Source organism: Hemitrygon akajei, chromosome 9, assembly GCF_048418815.1.
Source record: "Hemitrygon akajei chromosome 9, sHemAka1.3, whole genome shotgun sequence".
In the NCBI taxonomy this organism is placed as follows: Eukaryota; Metazoa; Chordata; class Chondrichthyes; order Myliobatiformes; family Dasyatidae; genus Hemitrygon; species Hemitrygon akajei.
Window position 1 is genome coordinate 129,609,581 of NC_133132.1, and position 18,584 is coordinate 129,628,164.

General features: G+C 39.7%; 1 protein-coding gene across 4 annotated transcripts in view; it reads right to left on the bottom strand.

Annotated features, from left to right (window-relative positions):
• Window positions 1-18,584, bottom strand: part of LOC140733532 (kelch-like protein 29) — a 431,638-nt gene that overhangs the window by 59,986 nt on the left and 353,068 nt on the right. For all 4 annotated transcript variants that reach the window (XM_073056976.1, XM_073056977.1, XM_073056980.1 and 1 more), the window contains 3 exons: window positions 15,109-15,307; window positions 8,335-8,517; window positions 2,526-2,706 (listed from right to left, as the gene is read on the bottom strand). In XM_073056976.1, the coding sequence (XP_072913077.1) occupies window positions 2,526-2,706; window positions 8,335-8,517; window positions 15,109-15,307 (563 nt within the window). The remainder of the gene's footprint in view (window positions 1-2,525; window positions 2,707-8,334; window positions 8,518-15,108; window positions 15,308-18,584) is intronic.

Consider the following 18,584-nt stretch of genomic DNA (forward strand, 5'->3'; position numbering starts at 1 on the left):
TATGTCAATGACTTGGATGATGGAGTTCAAGGCTTTCTCGCAAAGTTTGTGGATGATACCAAGATAGTTGGAAGGGCTGGTAGTTTGGAGGAAGTAGAGAGGCTACAGAATGACTAACAAATTAGAAGAATAGACAAAGAAGTGGATGATGGAATACAGTGTTTGGTCATGCACTTTGGTAGAAGAAATTAAAGGGTTTACTGTTTTCTAAATGGAGAGAAAATTCAAACACCTGATGTGAAAAGCGACTTTGGAATCCTTGTGCAGAATTCCCTAAAGATTAATTATCAGGTTGAGGCAGTGGTGAGGAAGGCAAATGCGAAGTTGGCATTCATTTTAAGAGGACTAGAATATAAAAGTAAGGATTTAATATTGAGAGTATCTTGAGCAGTTTTGGGCCCTTTATCTAAGAAAGGATGTGCTGACATTGGAGAGGATTCAAAGGATGTTCACGAAAATAATTCTAGGATTAAAAGGCTTGTCGTATGAAGGTCATTTGATGGGTCTGGGCCTGTACTCACCGGAATTCAGAAGAATGAGGGGTGACCTAATTGAAACCTATTTGAATGTTTTAATACCTTGAGGATGTTTCCTATGGTGAGAGAGTCTAAGATAAGAGGGCACAGATTCAGAAAAGAGGGTCTCCATCTAGAATGGAGATGAGGAGAGTGGTGAATCTGTGGAATTTGTTGCCACAGGTGGCTGTGGAGGCCAAGTCTTTATGTATATTTAAGGCAGAGGTTGACAGATTCTTGATGAGTCAGGGCATTTAGGGATATGGGGTAAAGTCAGAAGATTGGAGCTGAGAGGGAAAATGGATCAGCCATGATGAAATGGCGGAGCAGGTTTGATGGGCCAAATGGCCTAATTCTGCTCTTATATCTTATGGTCCTATAGTCTAAACCTCAGTTGGATCCTTTCCAAGACCATTATGTCCACACTGTACACCAGCTGAGGCCTGACCATGAATTTGTACAAGTTTAGCATACTATTTTTTTCCCCTTTAATCAATGTCCCCATTTATAACCCTAACTCCAGGTGTTTCAGGTCGAATTCCTGTATCAGGACTCAGGAATGCTCTTGATTTCCAGCAACCAACGTCCCACTCCATTTCCAAATATCAAAATAAAAGCTTTTCATTCCAGCTGTTTCTTCTGCTGTTCGTTTTAAACATACGATTCTGATTTAATTTAATGCAATAAAACTCTGATAATCTATTATTCAATTGTTTTGAATCTGAATAGTTTGTGCCTGATTCACTGGGGTTTGATTCCTGGGCTCCCTTTAACATGCCAGGGACCATGTTCGTGCTCCTTTATTTAACGCACCGGGGCCCTTACTCCTACTCTCCCTTGAAACTCACCAGGACTCCATTTCCAGTGTTCCTTTAAATTTCCAGGTTTGTGGAGAATTTAGAATACTTGTAGGTAAATCTCAAATCATAAGGAAATTAAGTGTGTTGGTACATGAGTGGGTTAACATTCAGTAATCTGGAGAAGCTGTTCATGTAGCAATACCAAAGACCCATACGTGCTAGATTAATTAAGTTTTATTGTAATTTACATTTGCACGTGTCTCCCATATTTAGCAGGCCTTATCAATAGGGAGTGAAAGACAATGAAAGGATCTGAAACAAGATTTAAACATTTGAAAACCAAGGTATTCCATAACCAGAAAACAAAGTGGTGGTAGTGAATGGGACTTGGTGCAAAGTGGTACTTAGCATTATTTGTGTGACATAGCCATTCAGCTGACGCAGATTGGGTGTGGGGGTTGGGGGAGATCACTTTGTCGAGCACCTCCACAACAAAAAGGAGGATCTCCTAGTGGTTACGCTTTTCAGTTTGACTTTCCATCCCACTCTAATATGTTTGTCTATCGCAGCCTCTACTGCCATGACGAGGCCATACTCAAGTTGGAGGAAAGGCAGATATTTTGTCTGGGTAGCCTCCAACCTGATGGCTTGAACATTGATTCCTCCAACTTAATTCTGCCTTACCAGAATTCATAAAAAATAAACACAAATTTATTAGTTTTTTAAACTCACATTTTTTGATGCACTTGCAGATTATGTGGCATTGAGTTGAGGAAATTTGGTATAAAACCCTTTTCTGGGAACATCCAGCTCACCAAAATATTGTTCTTAAATAACTTACTTAAACATTTATGCACGTGGATGCAAAGGTGAGGAGCTCCACAGTTCTGTTATATCTATCTGAGACAATGGACATGTGATAGCTCCAGACCTCAACAGAGTTTCACTCATTTCAATTTGGTTTGGTATAGAAAGAATAAATTGAATGATACGACCTCCAGAATTTAAAATAGTTGAGGAAGGCAAGAAATTATTTCATCCATCACTTTCTGCTTCATTATAGTCTTCTAAAATTGTATTTGTCCTTTCAGAGCAACACATAAAAAAATGCTGCAGGAACTATGGAAAAGAGTTATCAGTAGACATTTTGGGCTGAGTCACTTCTTCAGGACTTGTACTTTCAGGCCAGCATTTCACCCACCCCATTTACCTTTCCACATGATTGAGATTTCCAGATGCACCAATGCCGCCAAGAGTGTAAATTTTCCCATCGTACACTAGGCTATTATGTCGACACCTCGGCACAGTCATTCGTGAAACCAGGTTCCAGTTATCCAGGAGGGACATGTAACACCAAACATCAGCAAGGGTGACACCAGACTCCATGCCACCTGGGATGACGAGGGCAGAGAAAGGAAAAATGAAAGATAACCTTGTCACACTAGGAAAATGAAAATGCATATTCCAATGATATAAACTTCATGGAACAGTACAGGCCAAGAACAAGTCATTTGGCTCACGATGTTGTACTGAACTAATTAAATGACTAAACTAAAGCCTTCTGCCTTCACAAGTTCCATATTCCTCTGTTCCTTGCTCTCATGTGTCTAAGAACCTTTATCAGATGAATTTGACCTGGAATTTGACATTTCAACCCAGGGAACAAGATACTGCTGTAGCGGTGTGCTACACGCAGCGCTAAAATAACGACACGGAGTCGGTAAACTGCAATTAAAGATGATTTTATTCGAACTTCACAGCCTTGCTTTAAAGCCTCCCTCATCCCGCCCTCCCCGGGCGCGGATGCTCTAAAGGACACGTACTCACAAAACCCCCGCAGGCTTTTTCCCTTTGTTGCGGACCTGGCCTTTGTGCCTGCACGCTGGCTATTTGTGAGCCGGTTCGAGTGCGCTAGGAAGTGGGTCGCCACACTGCCTCTTATAAGCCTGATCTTCCTTTAGCTTCCACTGCTCCACACAGAACAACTCAAGTATGTTCAACATGACCTAGATAACATGACCTCTAATACAGACAGCAAGTATTCTCAGAAAATTTTTCTGCACCCTCTCCAAAGCTTCTCCATGCTTCCTATAATGAGGCAACTAGAATTGAACGAAATAACTCCAAATATGGCCTAACTCTTAAACTTGGTGCTTGACTAATAAAGGCAAGCATGCCATACACTTTCTTTATCATCTTATCAACCAGTGCAGCCACTTTTAAGGAGCCTTGCAGTCGATCCCCAAGATTTCTCTATACATTAACACTGTAATGAGTCTTTCCATTAACAGCAGACTGTCCCTTTACATAAGACCTCCTAAAGTGCAACACCTTTTATTTGGGCAGATAGTACTCTATCTGCCATTTGTCTGCCCAAATCCACAAATGCTCTCTGTCCTGCTGCATCTTTTGGCAATCTTCTGCACTATCCACAGCACCATCCATCTTTGTACTGTCTGCAAACTTTCTAGCCAACATCTACATTTTTATCCAGGTCATATAAACAGCAGAGGTCCCAGTATGGATCCCAGCAGAACACCACTAGTCACAGACATCCAGTCAGAATAAGTTCCATTGACCACTATTCTGTCTTCTATGGGTAAGCTAATTTTGAATTCAAATGGACAATTCACTATAGATCTTAATCTTAATACCTTAATCTTCTGGATTAGGTTCCCGTGAGGGACCTCATCAAATGCCCTCCAAAAGCATCCATAACTCTGCCTTTATCAATCACCTTTGTTACATTCGTGAAAAACTCAATCAAGTTAGTAAGGCATGCCGACTGTCTCTAATTTAGGCCATGGTTTTCCAAATACTCATAAATCCTATCCCTAATAATCTTCTCCAGTAGCTTCCCTACCACAGTGATGTGAGACTCACCAGTTGATAATTTCCACAATGATTCCTACTTCCCCCCTCTTGAATAATGGAACAACAATAGCTACTTGCCGCTCCTCCAAGACCTTGCCTATGGCTAGAAAGGTCACAGAGATCTTGGCCAAGGCCCAAAGAAATCTCATCTCTTGCCTCTCTCAACAATCAGGGAGATATCCCAACTGGACTTGGGCATTTATCCATGATACTGTTCTTTAGGAGACCCAGCACTACCTCTTCCTCTATCTCGAAATGCCCTACATATTAGCATGCTGCACACTGATCTTGTGATCCTTTATGTCCTTCTCTTTGATAAATATTGATGCATAGTATTTACTTAGGACCTCTCCCACATCCTTGCCTCCAAGCTCATATCTGTTTCTTTATCCTTGAGTGGTCCTACCCTCTCTCTAGTTATCCTCCTGCTCTTGTTGTATGTATAGAATGGCTTAGAATTCTCATTAATCATACCTGGCAAGGATTTTTCATGGTTCCTCCTAGCTCCCCTAATGTCTTTCTTGAGTTCTTTTCTAGCTTATTTATAACCCATAGGGCTTAATTGGATTATAGCTTCCTGAATCTTACATCTGCTTCCTTTTGTTTCTTGATTAAATTCACCACCTGCCTTGACACCTTACCTTGCCTTTCATATCCTTTCTTCTTACTGGAAAATATTTGGCCTGTACTCTGTGCACTTGATCTTTTAACACCCTCCATGTCAGATGCTGTCCTACCCCAATTATCTCTCCCTAGTTCCTGCCTTGTACACTTGTAATTTGTTCTGCTCCATTTAATTATTGCTGTAAGGTCCATGCTTATCTTTATCTATAGGTTTCTTAAAGCTTAAATAGTAGTGATCACTGTTCCTTAACTGTTCTCCTAATGAATGGTCAGTCCCTGGCCAGGCTCCTCGCACAATACCAAGTCCAGTATGGCCCCTCCTCTTCTTGTACTATCTATATACTGATTTAAGTAATGTACATTTTGACCCAGCTAAATCTCTTGCACTAAAGAGAAAAATATAAGAGGTTAAACGTGATGGCCACTGCAGAAAAGGCTGGTTGAATATTTTAAGCTGGGGTGAAGCAAGTTGGATTTAGAAACACATTTTAGATATGGTTGTTCAGTACAGTGACTAGTTCAAATTTTTGCTTTATTAAATATTCATTTTCTGATAATCAACTATGAGTCATCATGTAATTTAATAATATTGCATTTAATTTACAATGCATTTGCAGATGTGCATCTTTTGTTTTGACAGGGCAAGAGTGCCAATGATTAACAGGCTCAAGAAAGAGAACCTTTGCACACCTTTCTCACAAATGAAATCAATGGAATGTGTATTGGTGTCATGACTACATGAGCAATTAAAGTCTGCTGAAGCATGCCAATGGATCCTGCTCTGAAGTGATAAAGTCTCTCAAAAGCATTGAGTGCAATAACAATTAAGTATTTGCATGGGATATGGTTGACTTTAACATTATTATCCTTTGACTTCAGAGCCTTAGCCACAATTTGAAATATAGATCTGAACTACCTGTTCTGAATATCAATAATGGAAGTATGATCTTAAGTGTTAAACTTTATCATTAACCCTGAAACAGTAATACCTAATCCATTCTGAGAAAACTACATATTTTTAGAAATAGAAATGATAATAGCTATAATAGAAATGATAGCTTGGCTGTTTGGAAGTGGGCAACATTGACAAACATGCTTCCATTCATTGTACGCCTGTGAAAAAACACACCAATCAAGAGAGGCTGAAAGGCTTTCATTCTTCGTGTACTTATGGTCATACACAGTGGACAGGGAAAGGATAACAGGAAATTCCTTCTCTGATGGGATTTCATGGACATTGAATTTTATTTAACAATGCATCAGCAACCTAATGCTGAGCTAAGGCTAGAGAAGGGTAGTCAGTCAGCTCTGCCAAATTCTCTTCTCACATATCTTTTATCTTCAATCTCTAAATAGTATTTCTGTGTAAATTCAGAGAGGAAGCTGTACTGGATGGTATGAATTTATCCAAAGGACTTCACATCGAATAATTACCTTTTGGAGTTTTTTTGCTTCTATTACAGAGACACCTTCTTCGGCCCAATTGTGTACACAGGCACAATTCCAAAGAATCAGGCCTTTTGTAGTTGTTATTTTACATAAAGTTATGGATGCAGAAATTAGTCATCAGGATAAAATGTGTGACAAAATAATATAGGTGTTGAATTCTGCTTCCTAAATAAACTTATACTTAAGCTAATGTACATACACTAAATTTCTCATTTGTTGCATGTGATCAAAGATAAATTTAAACTTACTGCTATTTAAAATGCATCATGTTTTAATTTCTATAAATGTAAGACTTGCCAGTTTACAATCAGATAGCTTTGTTTGAATGTGGAGTACTCATATATCTTATAGAGTCAGAACCATATGTCACATCCATATGTCCATTCTAGCTATTACGTATTGACCTACACAAACCCATTTACCAACACTTGGTCCACAGCATATGTAGTATGGCAAACTCATTTCAACAATCGGAAGGAGGAAACTGAAGTGGGAGGAAAGCATTTGTCACCATTAGCAAATTTAAATCAAGGTGTGACCTTTGTAGACCTCAATTCAATCAGCTAAATTTAAATCAGGGAGTGATGTGGTGTTCAGATTTAATCGGCCTGTTGAGATTCTTAAGGACTATTTCATGTTACTTGACAGTGAGTTGCATGAGAATAGCATTTCCTTCAAGATGCCATGCCTACTTTTTGCCAAGAGTGGCTTCTGTTGATAAGCTCCTTGTAAAATCTTACAAATACAGGTGTCTATTTGATACATTACACTGTTCCTCTGAAAGAGGTGAGAAGTGGCCAAACACCTTAAATCTTCCATAGAATAAAAAAACTGAGCAGGGATAAAGGAGCATGCATGAACCGTTCAGCCCTTCGGCTACAATTCAATTTTATCAATGCTGATCATCTACTTCAGTAAGCTATTCTCTCTAATCCAGTGATCCTTTAGCATTTAGAAATAAATCTACTTCCTTCTTGAATATATTAAATGGTGGCCTCCACTGCCTTCTCTGATAGAGATTTTGAAGTTCATCACTTTTTGGGTGCCGAGATTTCTCTTGATCCCTTTCTAAATGGCATAAATTGCATCTTGAGGTTGTGACCCCTCATTTTAGACCCTTCAGCATTATTGAAATCTTCTATGGGTCTAGCATATCTAGTCCTGTTAGAATTTTATACTCCTCTTTTGGATCCCTTTCTGTCTTCTATACTGCACTGAATGCACCAAACCAGCCTAATCTCTCTTCATACATCAGTGTGCCTATCAGAAATTAGTATCATTACCTTTTATTACACTCCCTCCAATGGCAAGAACATCCTTCCTCAAATCAAAGCTCAACACCGATGAAGTTTTATCACGGTCTTCAAAAGCTACAAGGCACCCTCTTTATTGTATCCCAAAGTTCAGCACAATTCCACTGTAGTCCACCCAGCAATGCTGATGGCAGTGATCGAAGTTCAATTCCCACCGCTGTCTGTAAGGCTTTTGTACAGCTCCCCATGACTGTGTTGGTTTCCTCCCACATTCCAAGAACCCACGGTGAGGGTTAGTAAGCTGAGGGCATCCTATCTTGGTGCTGAGACCATGGCAACACTTGCAGACTGCCCAGCACAACCTTGGACTGTGTTGCTTGTTGATGCATTTCATTATATGTTTTGATGCACATGAAATACGTAACTAATACAACTAATCTTTAATCTTTTAACATTGGTATTATGGAGACCTTTTACATGGTTTGGCTTCTCCAAGAATCTTTTGAATTATTAAACCTATTTTGCCAAAAACCCCATATGAATTCCTGGCAAGGCCTATTACCTATCAGCTTTTATTTCAAGGATACACTTGAAGGTATGTAATATGAAGAATGTATATTTATTATGTTTTAGGCAGATTTACATGCTGTTATTCTGACAGAGTTTTGACAAAAGGTCATTAATTTGAAATATTCTCTCTACAGATGCTGTCTGACCTGCTGAAATTTGCCAAGGTTTAAACTTCATTGATTAAATGACGACAAAAATATTCAGGCAAAAGATGGGTGAAATGTAAAGAAAAAGTATGACCAGATTTACCTGATAAATAGATGTTGTCTCCTGCACTCACAACACTGAAGAACTCTCTATCATAGAACGGTAGACTGGCTAATGGGTACCACTTGTTGGTCTGTGGGTTAAAGCAGTTGACAGCTGTGAGATCTCGTTGGCTCATTCCAATCATCTGACGACCACCGACCAGGACAATTACTTCAGCCACACCTTATAGGCGACAGAGAAAAATACAGATTCAATACAAAGTATTACTACCTGATAGGCACTTAACTTCATTACTTTTTTCATAATTATAACCCTTTATTCATTGAGGAAAAATAAACCGTTTGGCAATGTTTCCTGAATACCATAGGTCATTACTTAATGCTTCAAGTGCACAGGATTCGAAACTCCATGTAAGTTTAATAGAAGCAAATTAAATAGATGATAATCTATTTAAATGTATTATCACTTGCCTAAATATACTGCACAAGAAGTACTTGTACTTAAGTATCACCCTTTCCTGATCCTTAGATCTTAAGTTAAATATTTACACTCATTAATTGTTTTGTAACTGTTTCCTTACCACATAGGTGACTGCTTTTTGTACGTTGATTTTATGCTGTATTATCAAAACCGTTTTACACCATCACTAAATTCCCAAGTAAATTGTTCCCTCTGCATTTCCATCAACTCCCAGCCAAACTCCTTCCCCAATTCTACAACCCACTGACACACAAGAAGCAATGTACAGTGGAAAATTAACTCAATGGCCTCAATCTCAGATCCCTGCAGTAACTGTATTTTGCAAACGTGTCTCTGAGGCAAATTTACACCTTTCATTTCATTGGCCATTTGTTCTATTTGTTACTCTTCAACCTGTAGCATCCTAACTTTTTTTTTGTATATTGATTTGCAACCCTCAATGCAGCTATAGATTCTCCCCATTTTTTTCATTACTCCTTGACCAGACATTAACAGCCACTTGTATAAGTTCCCACAATATGCCCATTTGTCTGATACCAAACTCGTAAATCATTCTAATTGCGCTCTGTCACAGGATGAGAACACTGGGGGACAGAGCTAAAACTCAAAGATGTGTTCAAAGTCAGCCTGAAAACGTACAACACCCCCACCAACTCTCGATAATCTCTGCCTGGTCTGTGACTGGTCAGTGTAGAGGAGGACCAATCAGCACGTTATTGAGATCCAGGGAGCAGACCTTGAGAGGCCTTGCATCTGCCTACACCATCAGCTACCTCTTACCCCTAGTGACCCCATCAGTCACTGAACTGGATCCTGAAGGACTGCCTAGATAGAAATATTTCCATTAGAAACTTCAGGTATCTCTTTCACGGTCTATGCTTTATACACAGATTTAGTAGAAACTTCTAACAGGCCACTGAACCAGTGGGAGGGACTTTACTATCACTTCCCACATCACACTTACTTAGCCTGAGAACTCTTTACCTCAAGGACTATCAACCCAATTGCAGCAATTCTATTGATGATACCAGTATAAAATGGGAGTCAAAACTAGAATATCCTTGCTGGTTAAATAGCACAGGTCCACAATCCCTTATCCGAAATACTGAAATCCAAAAAGCTCTGAAAACCGAAGTTTCTTTCGTGGAGTGTGGAGCACTCCAAGGCTTGTTTGGTGCGCCAACAGCTGATGTCACTCAGGTGTGACGTGACAGCACTAGCAGAGGCCGCCAGACGTCAGTTGTGGCTCAGCGCTTGTACTGGTTACACGTACATTTGCTGTTCGTTGATATTTTGTGTTCACTGTTGACTTTGTGTTTAATTTCACTGTGAAAATGTCAAAAAGAGCTGCAGATACCCCTATGGGTAACAATGAGAAAGAGAAGGAAGCATCTATCATTATCAATAACTCAGAAAGTGGAGTTATTGCAGAAGTTTGATCATGGTTTGTCTGTGCGGTGTCTTACTGAGGAATATGGTGTCAGAACTACCACTGTATATGATTTAAAGGAACAGAAAGACAAGTTACTTAAGTTTTATAGTGGCAGTGATGACCATAAACTAAAGAAAAACAGGAAAACACTGCATAGGGCAAAAAAATGAAGATCTTGACCGTGTGTTGCTTGAGTCGATTAGACAACAAAGAAGTGAATGTATGCCACTGATCATGAAACAAGCTAGAATATACCATGAAGAACTGAACATTGAAGGTGAGTGTCAATATTCAGAGGGTTGGCTGCAGAAGTTTAAGAAGCGTCATGGTGTAAAATATCAGAAAATTTGTGGTGAAAAAGCTTCTGCTGATCATGAAGCAGCTGAAAATTACATTGATGAATTTGCCAAGATAATATCTGATGAAAACCTTAGCCCTGAACAAATTTACAATGCTGATGAAACAGCTCTGTACTGGCGCTATGTTCCTAGAAGAACATTAACAATGGCTGATGAGAGCGCACCAACAGGTTTTAAAGATGCTAAGGACAGGTTAACTGTTCTCGGGTGTGCCAATGCAGCAGGCACACGCAAGGTGAAGTTGGCAGTGATTGGAAAAGGCTAACATCCGAGATGTCTGAAAGGTGTAAATAAGTTAGAGGAAGCTGATATTGAAGAAATGCACCTGTTGTGCATCCTTGGGTGATGGGGAAATTGCTGAAATGGTGATAAGCATGAAGATAGTAGTAGTGATGATGATGACATAGTGAACGCAGGTGAAAAATTCCCAAAGACGATATGGTGAAAATGTGTGATCAGTTAATTGCTGGCCTTGAACAACGTGCATTTATCAGTGATCAAGAGATCATGGCAGTTTACTCAGTTAAAGTGATTGCTTAGACATAAACCTATGTTAATGAGACAGATGACACTTGAAGAAGTCTTTAAAATTGCCGTCTGTTGTAGTGCTGCTTCATAACTTGTGAATCCTGTTCCTGGCCCATCAGGTACCTGTAGAGTATCTAGCTTAGTTTGAACCTGTATATGTCCTGGAGTATTTACGTTCTACATTTATTCCAGTAAGTTATTTACCATGTGTTTGATTGGTTCGTTTGAAGCTGTATATTTTCATGTTTTATTGAATGTTTTTGTTGGAAATAAAATGTACTAGTGTATTTATGGTCTATAATTATTCCACTATTTCATTTATCAATTTATTACTCAATAAATAAACTGTAATAGTATTTGTAAACCCGGAAGTTCTCTCTCCAGCTCTCGTTGTTTGAGCATGTACAGACTTTTTCTTGTCATTATTCCCTAAACAATACAGTATAACAACTATTTACATAGCATTTACATTGTATTAAGTATTATAAGTAATCTAGAGATGATTTAAAGTATACAGGAGGATGTGCGTAGGTCCAGAGCTCCCCCGGGTCCTAAAGTCCACCCACACTGAGCCAGGTTAATTATCAATATAATTAATCAATTTTCTGAAATCCGAAAAATTCTGAATTCCGAAATGCAACTGGCCCCAAGGATTTCAGATAAGGGATTGTGGACCTGTATTTTTAATTGACCTTAAGCAAAATCTTTAAAATTGACTGCCTTTTCGATCTCTTTTTCCAATAAAACACTGACTCTGCAGCATTCAGAGAGCACTTAAAGGCCTGGTTTTGTTAATTTAACTTCAAGAACATTAATATATCATCTCAGCTGAGGTGAGACAATGGGCCAGATACAGACTGTTTTATTACATTATACACAAACAGAGCTGAAGAACTGTTATAGTATTAAATGAAAGATCTCAGAATACCTTGAGGTAATTTGATTGTCAGAGTTTATACCTTATTTAAATAGCTTTTTTGATGGTTTTATTTCAGCAGTTATGAAGTTTATTATCAGGGAAAGAACAAAGAAAGAAACATGTGGTGTCCTACCAATGTCTGAATGGTTTACCAGGTAACTGGTTGACAGTAGTATACACCAACTAGATATACCCATCCCTATGATACGAAAATATGAAAATGAAATCAGCTACTGTTGTAATATCTGGCCACTGTCTAAACAATACTAAGAGGATGATGGATGAAGGGGGAGTGTTTGCTGAGTGAGAGGCATTCTCATTCCCCCATAGTGGAAGTGCCTGCACTACCTCCAGTGTTCAGCATATATCATTGCCACTTGCTTGAGTTAGACTCCAGACTTGTGCCATCCCAAACCACTACAGGGAGAAGGTGGTTTCAGGAATGGAGGGGAAGAGCTGCAACCACTACAAAGAGAAGCTCATATTTGGTGCAACTCTATAACTGGATAATATAGCAGCTTCAGGTCTACAAAGGAAGCAAGTTCCAGAAAAATGTTTGTACTACACGAAGGCACATTTAGACTTTCTGCTGCACAAATACAGCTGTAAGAATTCAGTGCTTTCTTAGGTATTTATAGAATTGTTTTCCACAGAGGCACAATGATCCAGAAAGTAGACTCAGAAGCAAATCATGTTTACTTTTGGAGACCTTGTGCTGCTGGTTGCTGAGCAACAACTCTAATATCCTGGCAGCCTTCTCTTTAGGGCTAGGATCGCACTGAGATCTACAACAGCACAGAGGGCTTTGGATATGTGCCAGTTTCACATTGAGAGCTTGGGGAAGAGGAACTCTACTTGTGTTGCCTGAAGATCTCATCATTTCCCCAGCAGATTGTTAACCTTCTTCACCTTGTGGTGAGAGACATGGGAGACATTGCTGCTTCAACTCAGGTTAAAATCCCATCAGGATTACTCACCATTAAAGGGCCAAGATTTGTATGCACTCTTAACACACGTACTGACTTTATGTGCTACTTATAGCTACAGTAAATATCAGAGAAGTTATGAAACGACTGAGTGTTTAATGGATAAGTTAATTGGCATATTTTATCTGCTTGGCAGCAGTCATTAGTAACTACTTTATTAGGTAACTGCTGTATGTTCATGGTCTTCTGCTGCTGTAGCCCATGCACTTCAATGTTTGATGTGTTGTATATTCAGAGATGCTCTTCTGAATGCCACTGTTGTAGCGTGTGGTTATTTGAGTTACTGTCGCCTTCCCGTCAGCTTGAACCAGTCTGGCCATTCTCCTCTGACCTCCCTCATTAACAAGGTTTTTCGGCCCACTGAACTGCTGCTCCCTGGATGTTTTTTTCTTTGTTTATCACACAATTCTCAGTAAATTCTAGACTGTCATGCACGAAAATCCCTGAATATCAGTAGTTTCTGACACACTCAAACCATCACATTTGGCACCAACAATCATTCCAGAGTCAAAGTCACTTAGATCACATTCCTTCCCAGTTCTGATGTTTGGTTTGAAAGGCAACTGAACCTCTTGACCACGCCAGCACGCTTTTATGCATTGAGTTGCTATCAAATGAATGGCTGATTAGATATTTGTATTAACAAGGTCTATAGGAGTACCTAACAAAATGACCTCTGAATGTACGTATTTTAATTTGGTATGCAAAGGTCCCATTTCCTTCCAACCCCACAGTATTCATTATATGGGAGAACATATTTAAAGCAAAATCCTTTTGCCAAGACCCAATACTTAGTGCAATAGAAAAATACATTATGCACTTAACTTGATGCAAAATACTTGATGCTTACATATAAGTAACTCCTTGCATATGCTGTGAGTTTTATCTGCAATTATTTTGGGACATGGGATCATTTTTCTTTGATTGCATTTAGAACAGGTAGGCTTGCTGGAACAAATATAATTTTCTTTGTATTGATACTCTTACTACCACTGGCAAATGCTGATCTCCAGGATTCTGACAATGATACTATCAAGGTATTTCGATGATGGATCTTGATGTTTTCTACACAGAGTCCTTTCAATACTCCTTCAACCTTTGTTAAATCCATGCGTTGGACACAACAGTACTGATGAATGCTAATCTGCAGGAGGTGCCTTTGCCTCTACATGAGTTGTGTGTTAGTGGGAGATTTACAGTTGCATACTAGTTTAAATATGACTACACATTGTTAAGTCATAATTTCTCTAAATAACAGTCAGTACTTCACTAAGAATGGGATCAGATTGAAAACAGGAATAATTGGGTCTACCTGTAAATGTTACAGATTTCTGCAATTTAATTGGATTCCAAGTTCATTTTGTTCCAAATATTATCCTCTACATCTTGGAGGATCTAACCTGGTCCCAGCATATCAATACAGCTATAATGAAGGCAAGACAGTGGCTATATTTCAGTAGGGGCTTAAGGACATTTGGCTTGTCACTTGAAAATTTCTACAGATGTACCACGGAGAGCATTCTTACTCGCTGCATCACTGCCTGGTATGGTGGTGGGGGGCGGGGGTGGAATTACTGCACAGGATCGAAGTAAACCGCAGAGAGTTGTAAAATTAGTTAGCTCCATCTGTACTCGCCTCTGTAGTATCTGAGATATCTTCAAGGAGCAGTGCCTCAAAAAGGCAGTGTCCATTATTAATGACCCCACCACCCAGTTCATACCCTCTTCTCACTGTTACTGTTAGGAAAGAGGTAGAGAAACCTGAAGACACACACTCAGCGATTCAGGAACAGCTTCTTCCCCTCTGCTGTCCAATTTCTAAACGGACATTGAACTCCTGAACACTACCTTACTGCTTTTTTTTTCTGTTCTTGCACTACTTATTGAATTTAACAATTTAATTGGCATACAGTCTACTGTACATACTCACAGTAATTCAGTTTTTTCCATACTTATCATGTACTGTATTGTACTGCTGCCATAATGTTAACAAATTTCACAATATATGCCAGTGATATTAAACCTGATTCTGAGATGCATTGACCACCATTTAGAATATTACCACTGTTGATTTACAATGTAAAGAACGATGCTGATACCCTCACCTACCTGCAGATAGCCTTGGCCGTGTTCGAGGTGTCTGCATTTCCTGTCGTGCATGTGGTAACATGTGATAACGTTTCGCTTCATTTACCAAGTCTCGGCAGGCCTCTGAGGACTTTATCAACTCCTCATTGTCAACAACGTTCAGCAGATAGCTTGGATGAATAAAGGGCAGACGGACCACAGCCAACAGCTCTGACACATGCTGAAAAGCAAGTACTCCCTGTTATCACTGCATCTGTCATTGAGGAGAGTAATAACAAAACATGCATGCAATCTTTTGCTCAAGAGAAAGCAAACACCTGGGACATAGGTAGACAGTGAGGATACGTTGCTTTGAAAATATCATGCAACTTCAATTTTATTATTTGTGTGGCAGCTCAAAGTTAATCTCAATGAGACAAATACAAATACAATAGCTCAAAGAAGTGAAGAATTATAAATAAACAACAGATCCAATTTAGAATGGGCATTAAATCTGAAGTATAGATAATGCCAGGTAATCCCGGGATTTGAACAAATACAAAGAGGATGTTGTAATCAGGTTGCATTCTCTGATATTGTACTTAATTCCTCTCTTAAATCAAAAAGATCTCAAACTTGAAAATATATATTCTGAACAACGTGATTAGGCACTCAATACTAAACTTAGCCGGACCATATAGAATGCCCTGTTCTTATTTGTCAAAAGTGCGCATGTCGAGACTTTCTAGAATGCAAAAATACTTAACAGATTCTTGTCTCAATTCAAAATTCTATTCTCTGTCTAGCCCTCTTCCCTGTCTTTTTCTGCGTCAGTCCAAAAAAAATATTGATGCAGATCAGGACTTCTATGTCACCATAACGAAGATAACCAATCAGCTGCTACTTCCATCCTAACCCAAGCTCACTGGCCAACTCTCTAAGGTTTGCCATGCCTTTCCTCAGAATTTCCATCACTGTCTAGTTACTGTCCAGTTTACTGCCTTTCTCCCTCATGCAACTGATATCATTCAATTCATGAGTCCTTCAACCAGCCCTCTGAATTCCATTTCCCATCAAAAGGATGGCTGCTCAATTTCCTGTGTTAACAGTTTGTTATCTTCAAGTTCATAAATTTTATCCTTTGATTTATCTGTCATGGAAAACCTTCAATTTCCATTTCCACTCCAAAGTCCTTCAACATTCCCCCATTTAAATACGTGGAAATCTACCCGTGAATTCTAAGTTTGAATGTGCCCAGTCTGCTCCTGCTACAGTATTGAAAAGTCTATTACCAAATACTCAACGATACAATAACGGCGACTCCTTTGCTTGCATCTTTGGAAACAGCTCTATTTCTATCTTTAATATCTCTATTTCTCCCTTTCAGGGTTCTTTTGAAGACCCTGACCTGGAGTTACACGCTGACTTTGGTTCTTTGTGGAAATGGGACCCACTCTCAGGGTCTCACAACTGGCCGCTATTTGATATGCCAAGGACACAGCCTAGAAGAGTAGCATGCTTTCAGGGTTCTGGGATTTCGTGGCTCTGGAGGCAGGTGGACTCGAGCTCAGTGCTGCCGCAGAAAACCGGTGTGTCGTGGGAGACAGAAGATCAAAAGCAGTGAGCTGGCTACTGGCTGTGCCCAGAGACCCGAGTTCTTTGGGCACAGAGATTGGATGAAGCGACGCAAGAATTTTAACACCATAAATCAGCGAGTTGATTTGCTATGAATCCCCTCTCACTGTGAAACAGGGACACCGCTTTTTCCCTTATTAGGGAAATAGAGAGCCTGTGGTATGTTGAATTACTGGGTGAATGAATAGCCTTTGGGGAACTGCAAGTCTGTGTCTTTATTGATGCTTCGCTGCATGCTTGAGTGCTCTGTGGGGGTGCACCGATGCGTTTTTTTGCTGGTGGGGGGGTGGGTTGTTGCTTTGCTGCTGCTTGTGCGTGGGAGGGGGCAGCTGGGGTGGGGGGCTTTAAGGTTCTGACATTCAACTGTCATTCATTCTTTGGGGCACTCCTCTGGTTTTGTGGATGTTTGTGAAGAAAAACAATTTCAGGGTGTGTATTGTATTCATTCCTGACATTAAATATACATGTTGAAACCTATTGAAGTGGTTGTTTATGAAATGGAAATTCTGCCCTGCATCTTGGTCTATTTACAGCCTTTAAAGCAATTGACCATCTCCCTCTTCTAATGCTTTCCTACCATTGCCCAACTAACCCTCTTCCTTTTCTCTGTAACCTCAACTGCTCCCCAAGGAGCAATGCTTTGACATCCTCCTCTTGTGCTGCTCTTTGCCATCATCCACAAACCACAGGGTCATTCTCCACACCCTTTGATAACACTCAACTTCACCACATCACTTACTTTCTCTCTAAACAACTATACTCGCCAAACCATATGACTGGATGTTAGTATTAGATATGAAAACAATCTTTGGTTAAATGCTGAAGAGAGGGAAACAACTGTTCTCTCTTCCTGGCATAAATTCTTACCCAATTCTATCTCTCTGGCAACTATCTGAAAATACACTAAGCCGTATTTACCATTAATGTTACAATTATCATTGATTTAAATTTGGTACAACATTTCCATTTAAGTTTCGTACCACAACACTTTCTATTCTAATTCTTTCCTGGTCAGAAAGTAACTGTGTCCCTTCATTCCCCCATTCATTGATTGGAAATCTCATTGAAACCTACCGAATTTGAAAGGACTAGACAAGGTGGATGTGGAGATTGTTTCCTCTGTTGGGGGCATCCAGAACTAGAGGGCACAGCTTCAAAATCGAGGGGCGATCATTTAGAATGGAAGTAAGAAGGAATCTTTTTCAGTCAAAGAGTGGTGAATCTCTGATATGCTGGGCCACAGACTGCAGTAGATCCCAAGTCCCTGGTACATCCAACATGAAAGTTGATGGATTCCTGATTGGTCAGGCCATCAAGAAATATGGTGAAAGGGCAGGTGTATGGGGGTGAATGGGATCCGGGATCGGCCATGATAAATTGGCAGAGCAGACTCGATAGGCTGAATAGCCTAATTCTGCTCCTATGTCTTATGATCTCATGGGAGTGTCCAGAACAAGGGGACATAACATTTGTGTTTGGCCACACAAGCATAATGTCAAGAAGCAGTCCTTCATAGTTAATGAAAATCTAACTCTAAAGTACTCTTCACAAGAGCACTGTTGAATTTTGGTCCTATGGAAAATTTAAAAAATAGGCTTTCAAAGGCAGGTGGTTGGAGGGAAGATGCAGATCAGCCAGAGCTAATTGAATGATTAGATCAGCACTTTCGATTTAGATTCCCATTACCCAGGAAGAAGTGCTTCTTGACATCATTCTAATATGACAAAGCATAAATTTTATTTACAGGCATCAGAACCTGAATGGCGTGCTCCTATTTATCTGTTCCTGAGTCCTCACCTAACACTATTGCAAGAACACCATTACTACAAAACCTTCAGCAGTTTATGGCCAATTCAGAATGCATATAAAATAGCCTTTCCCAC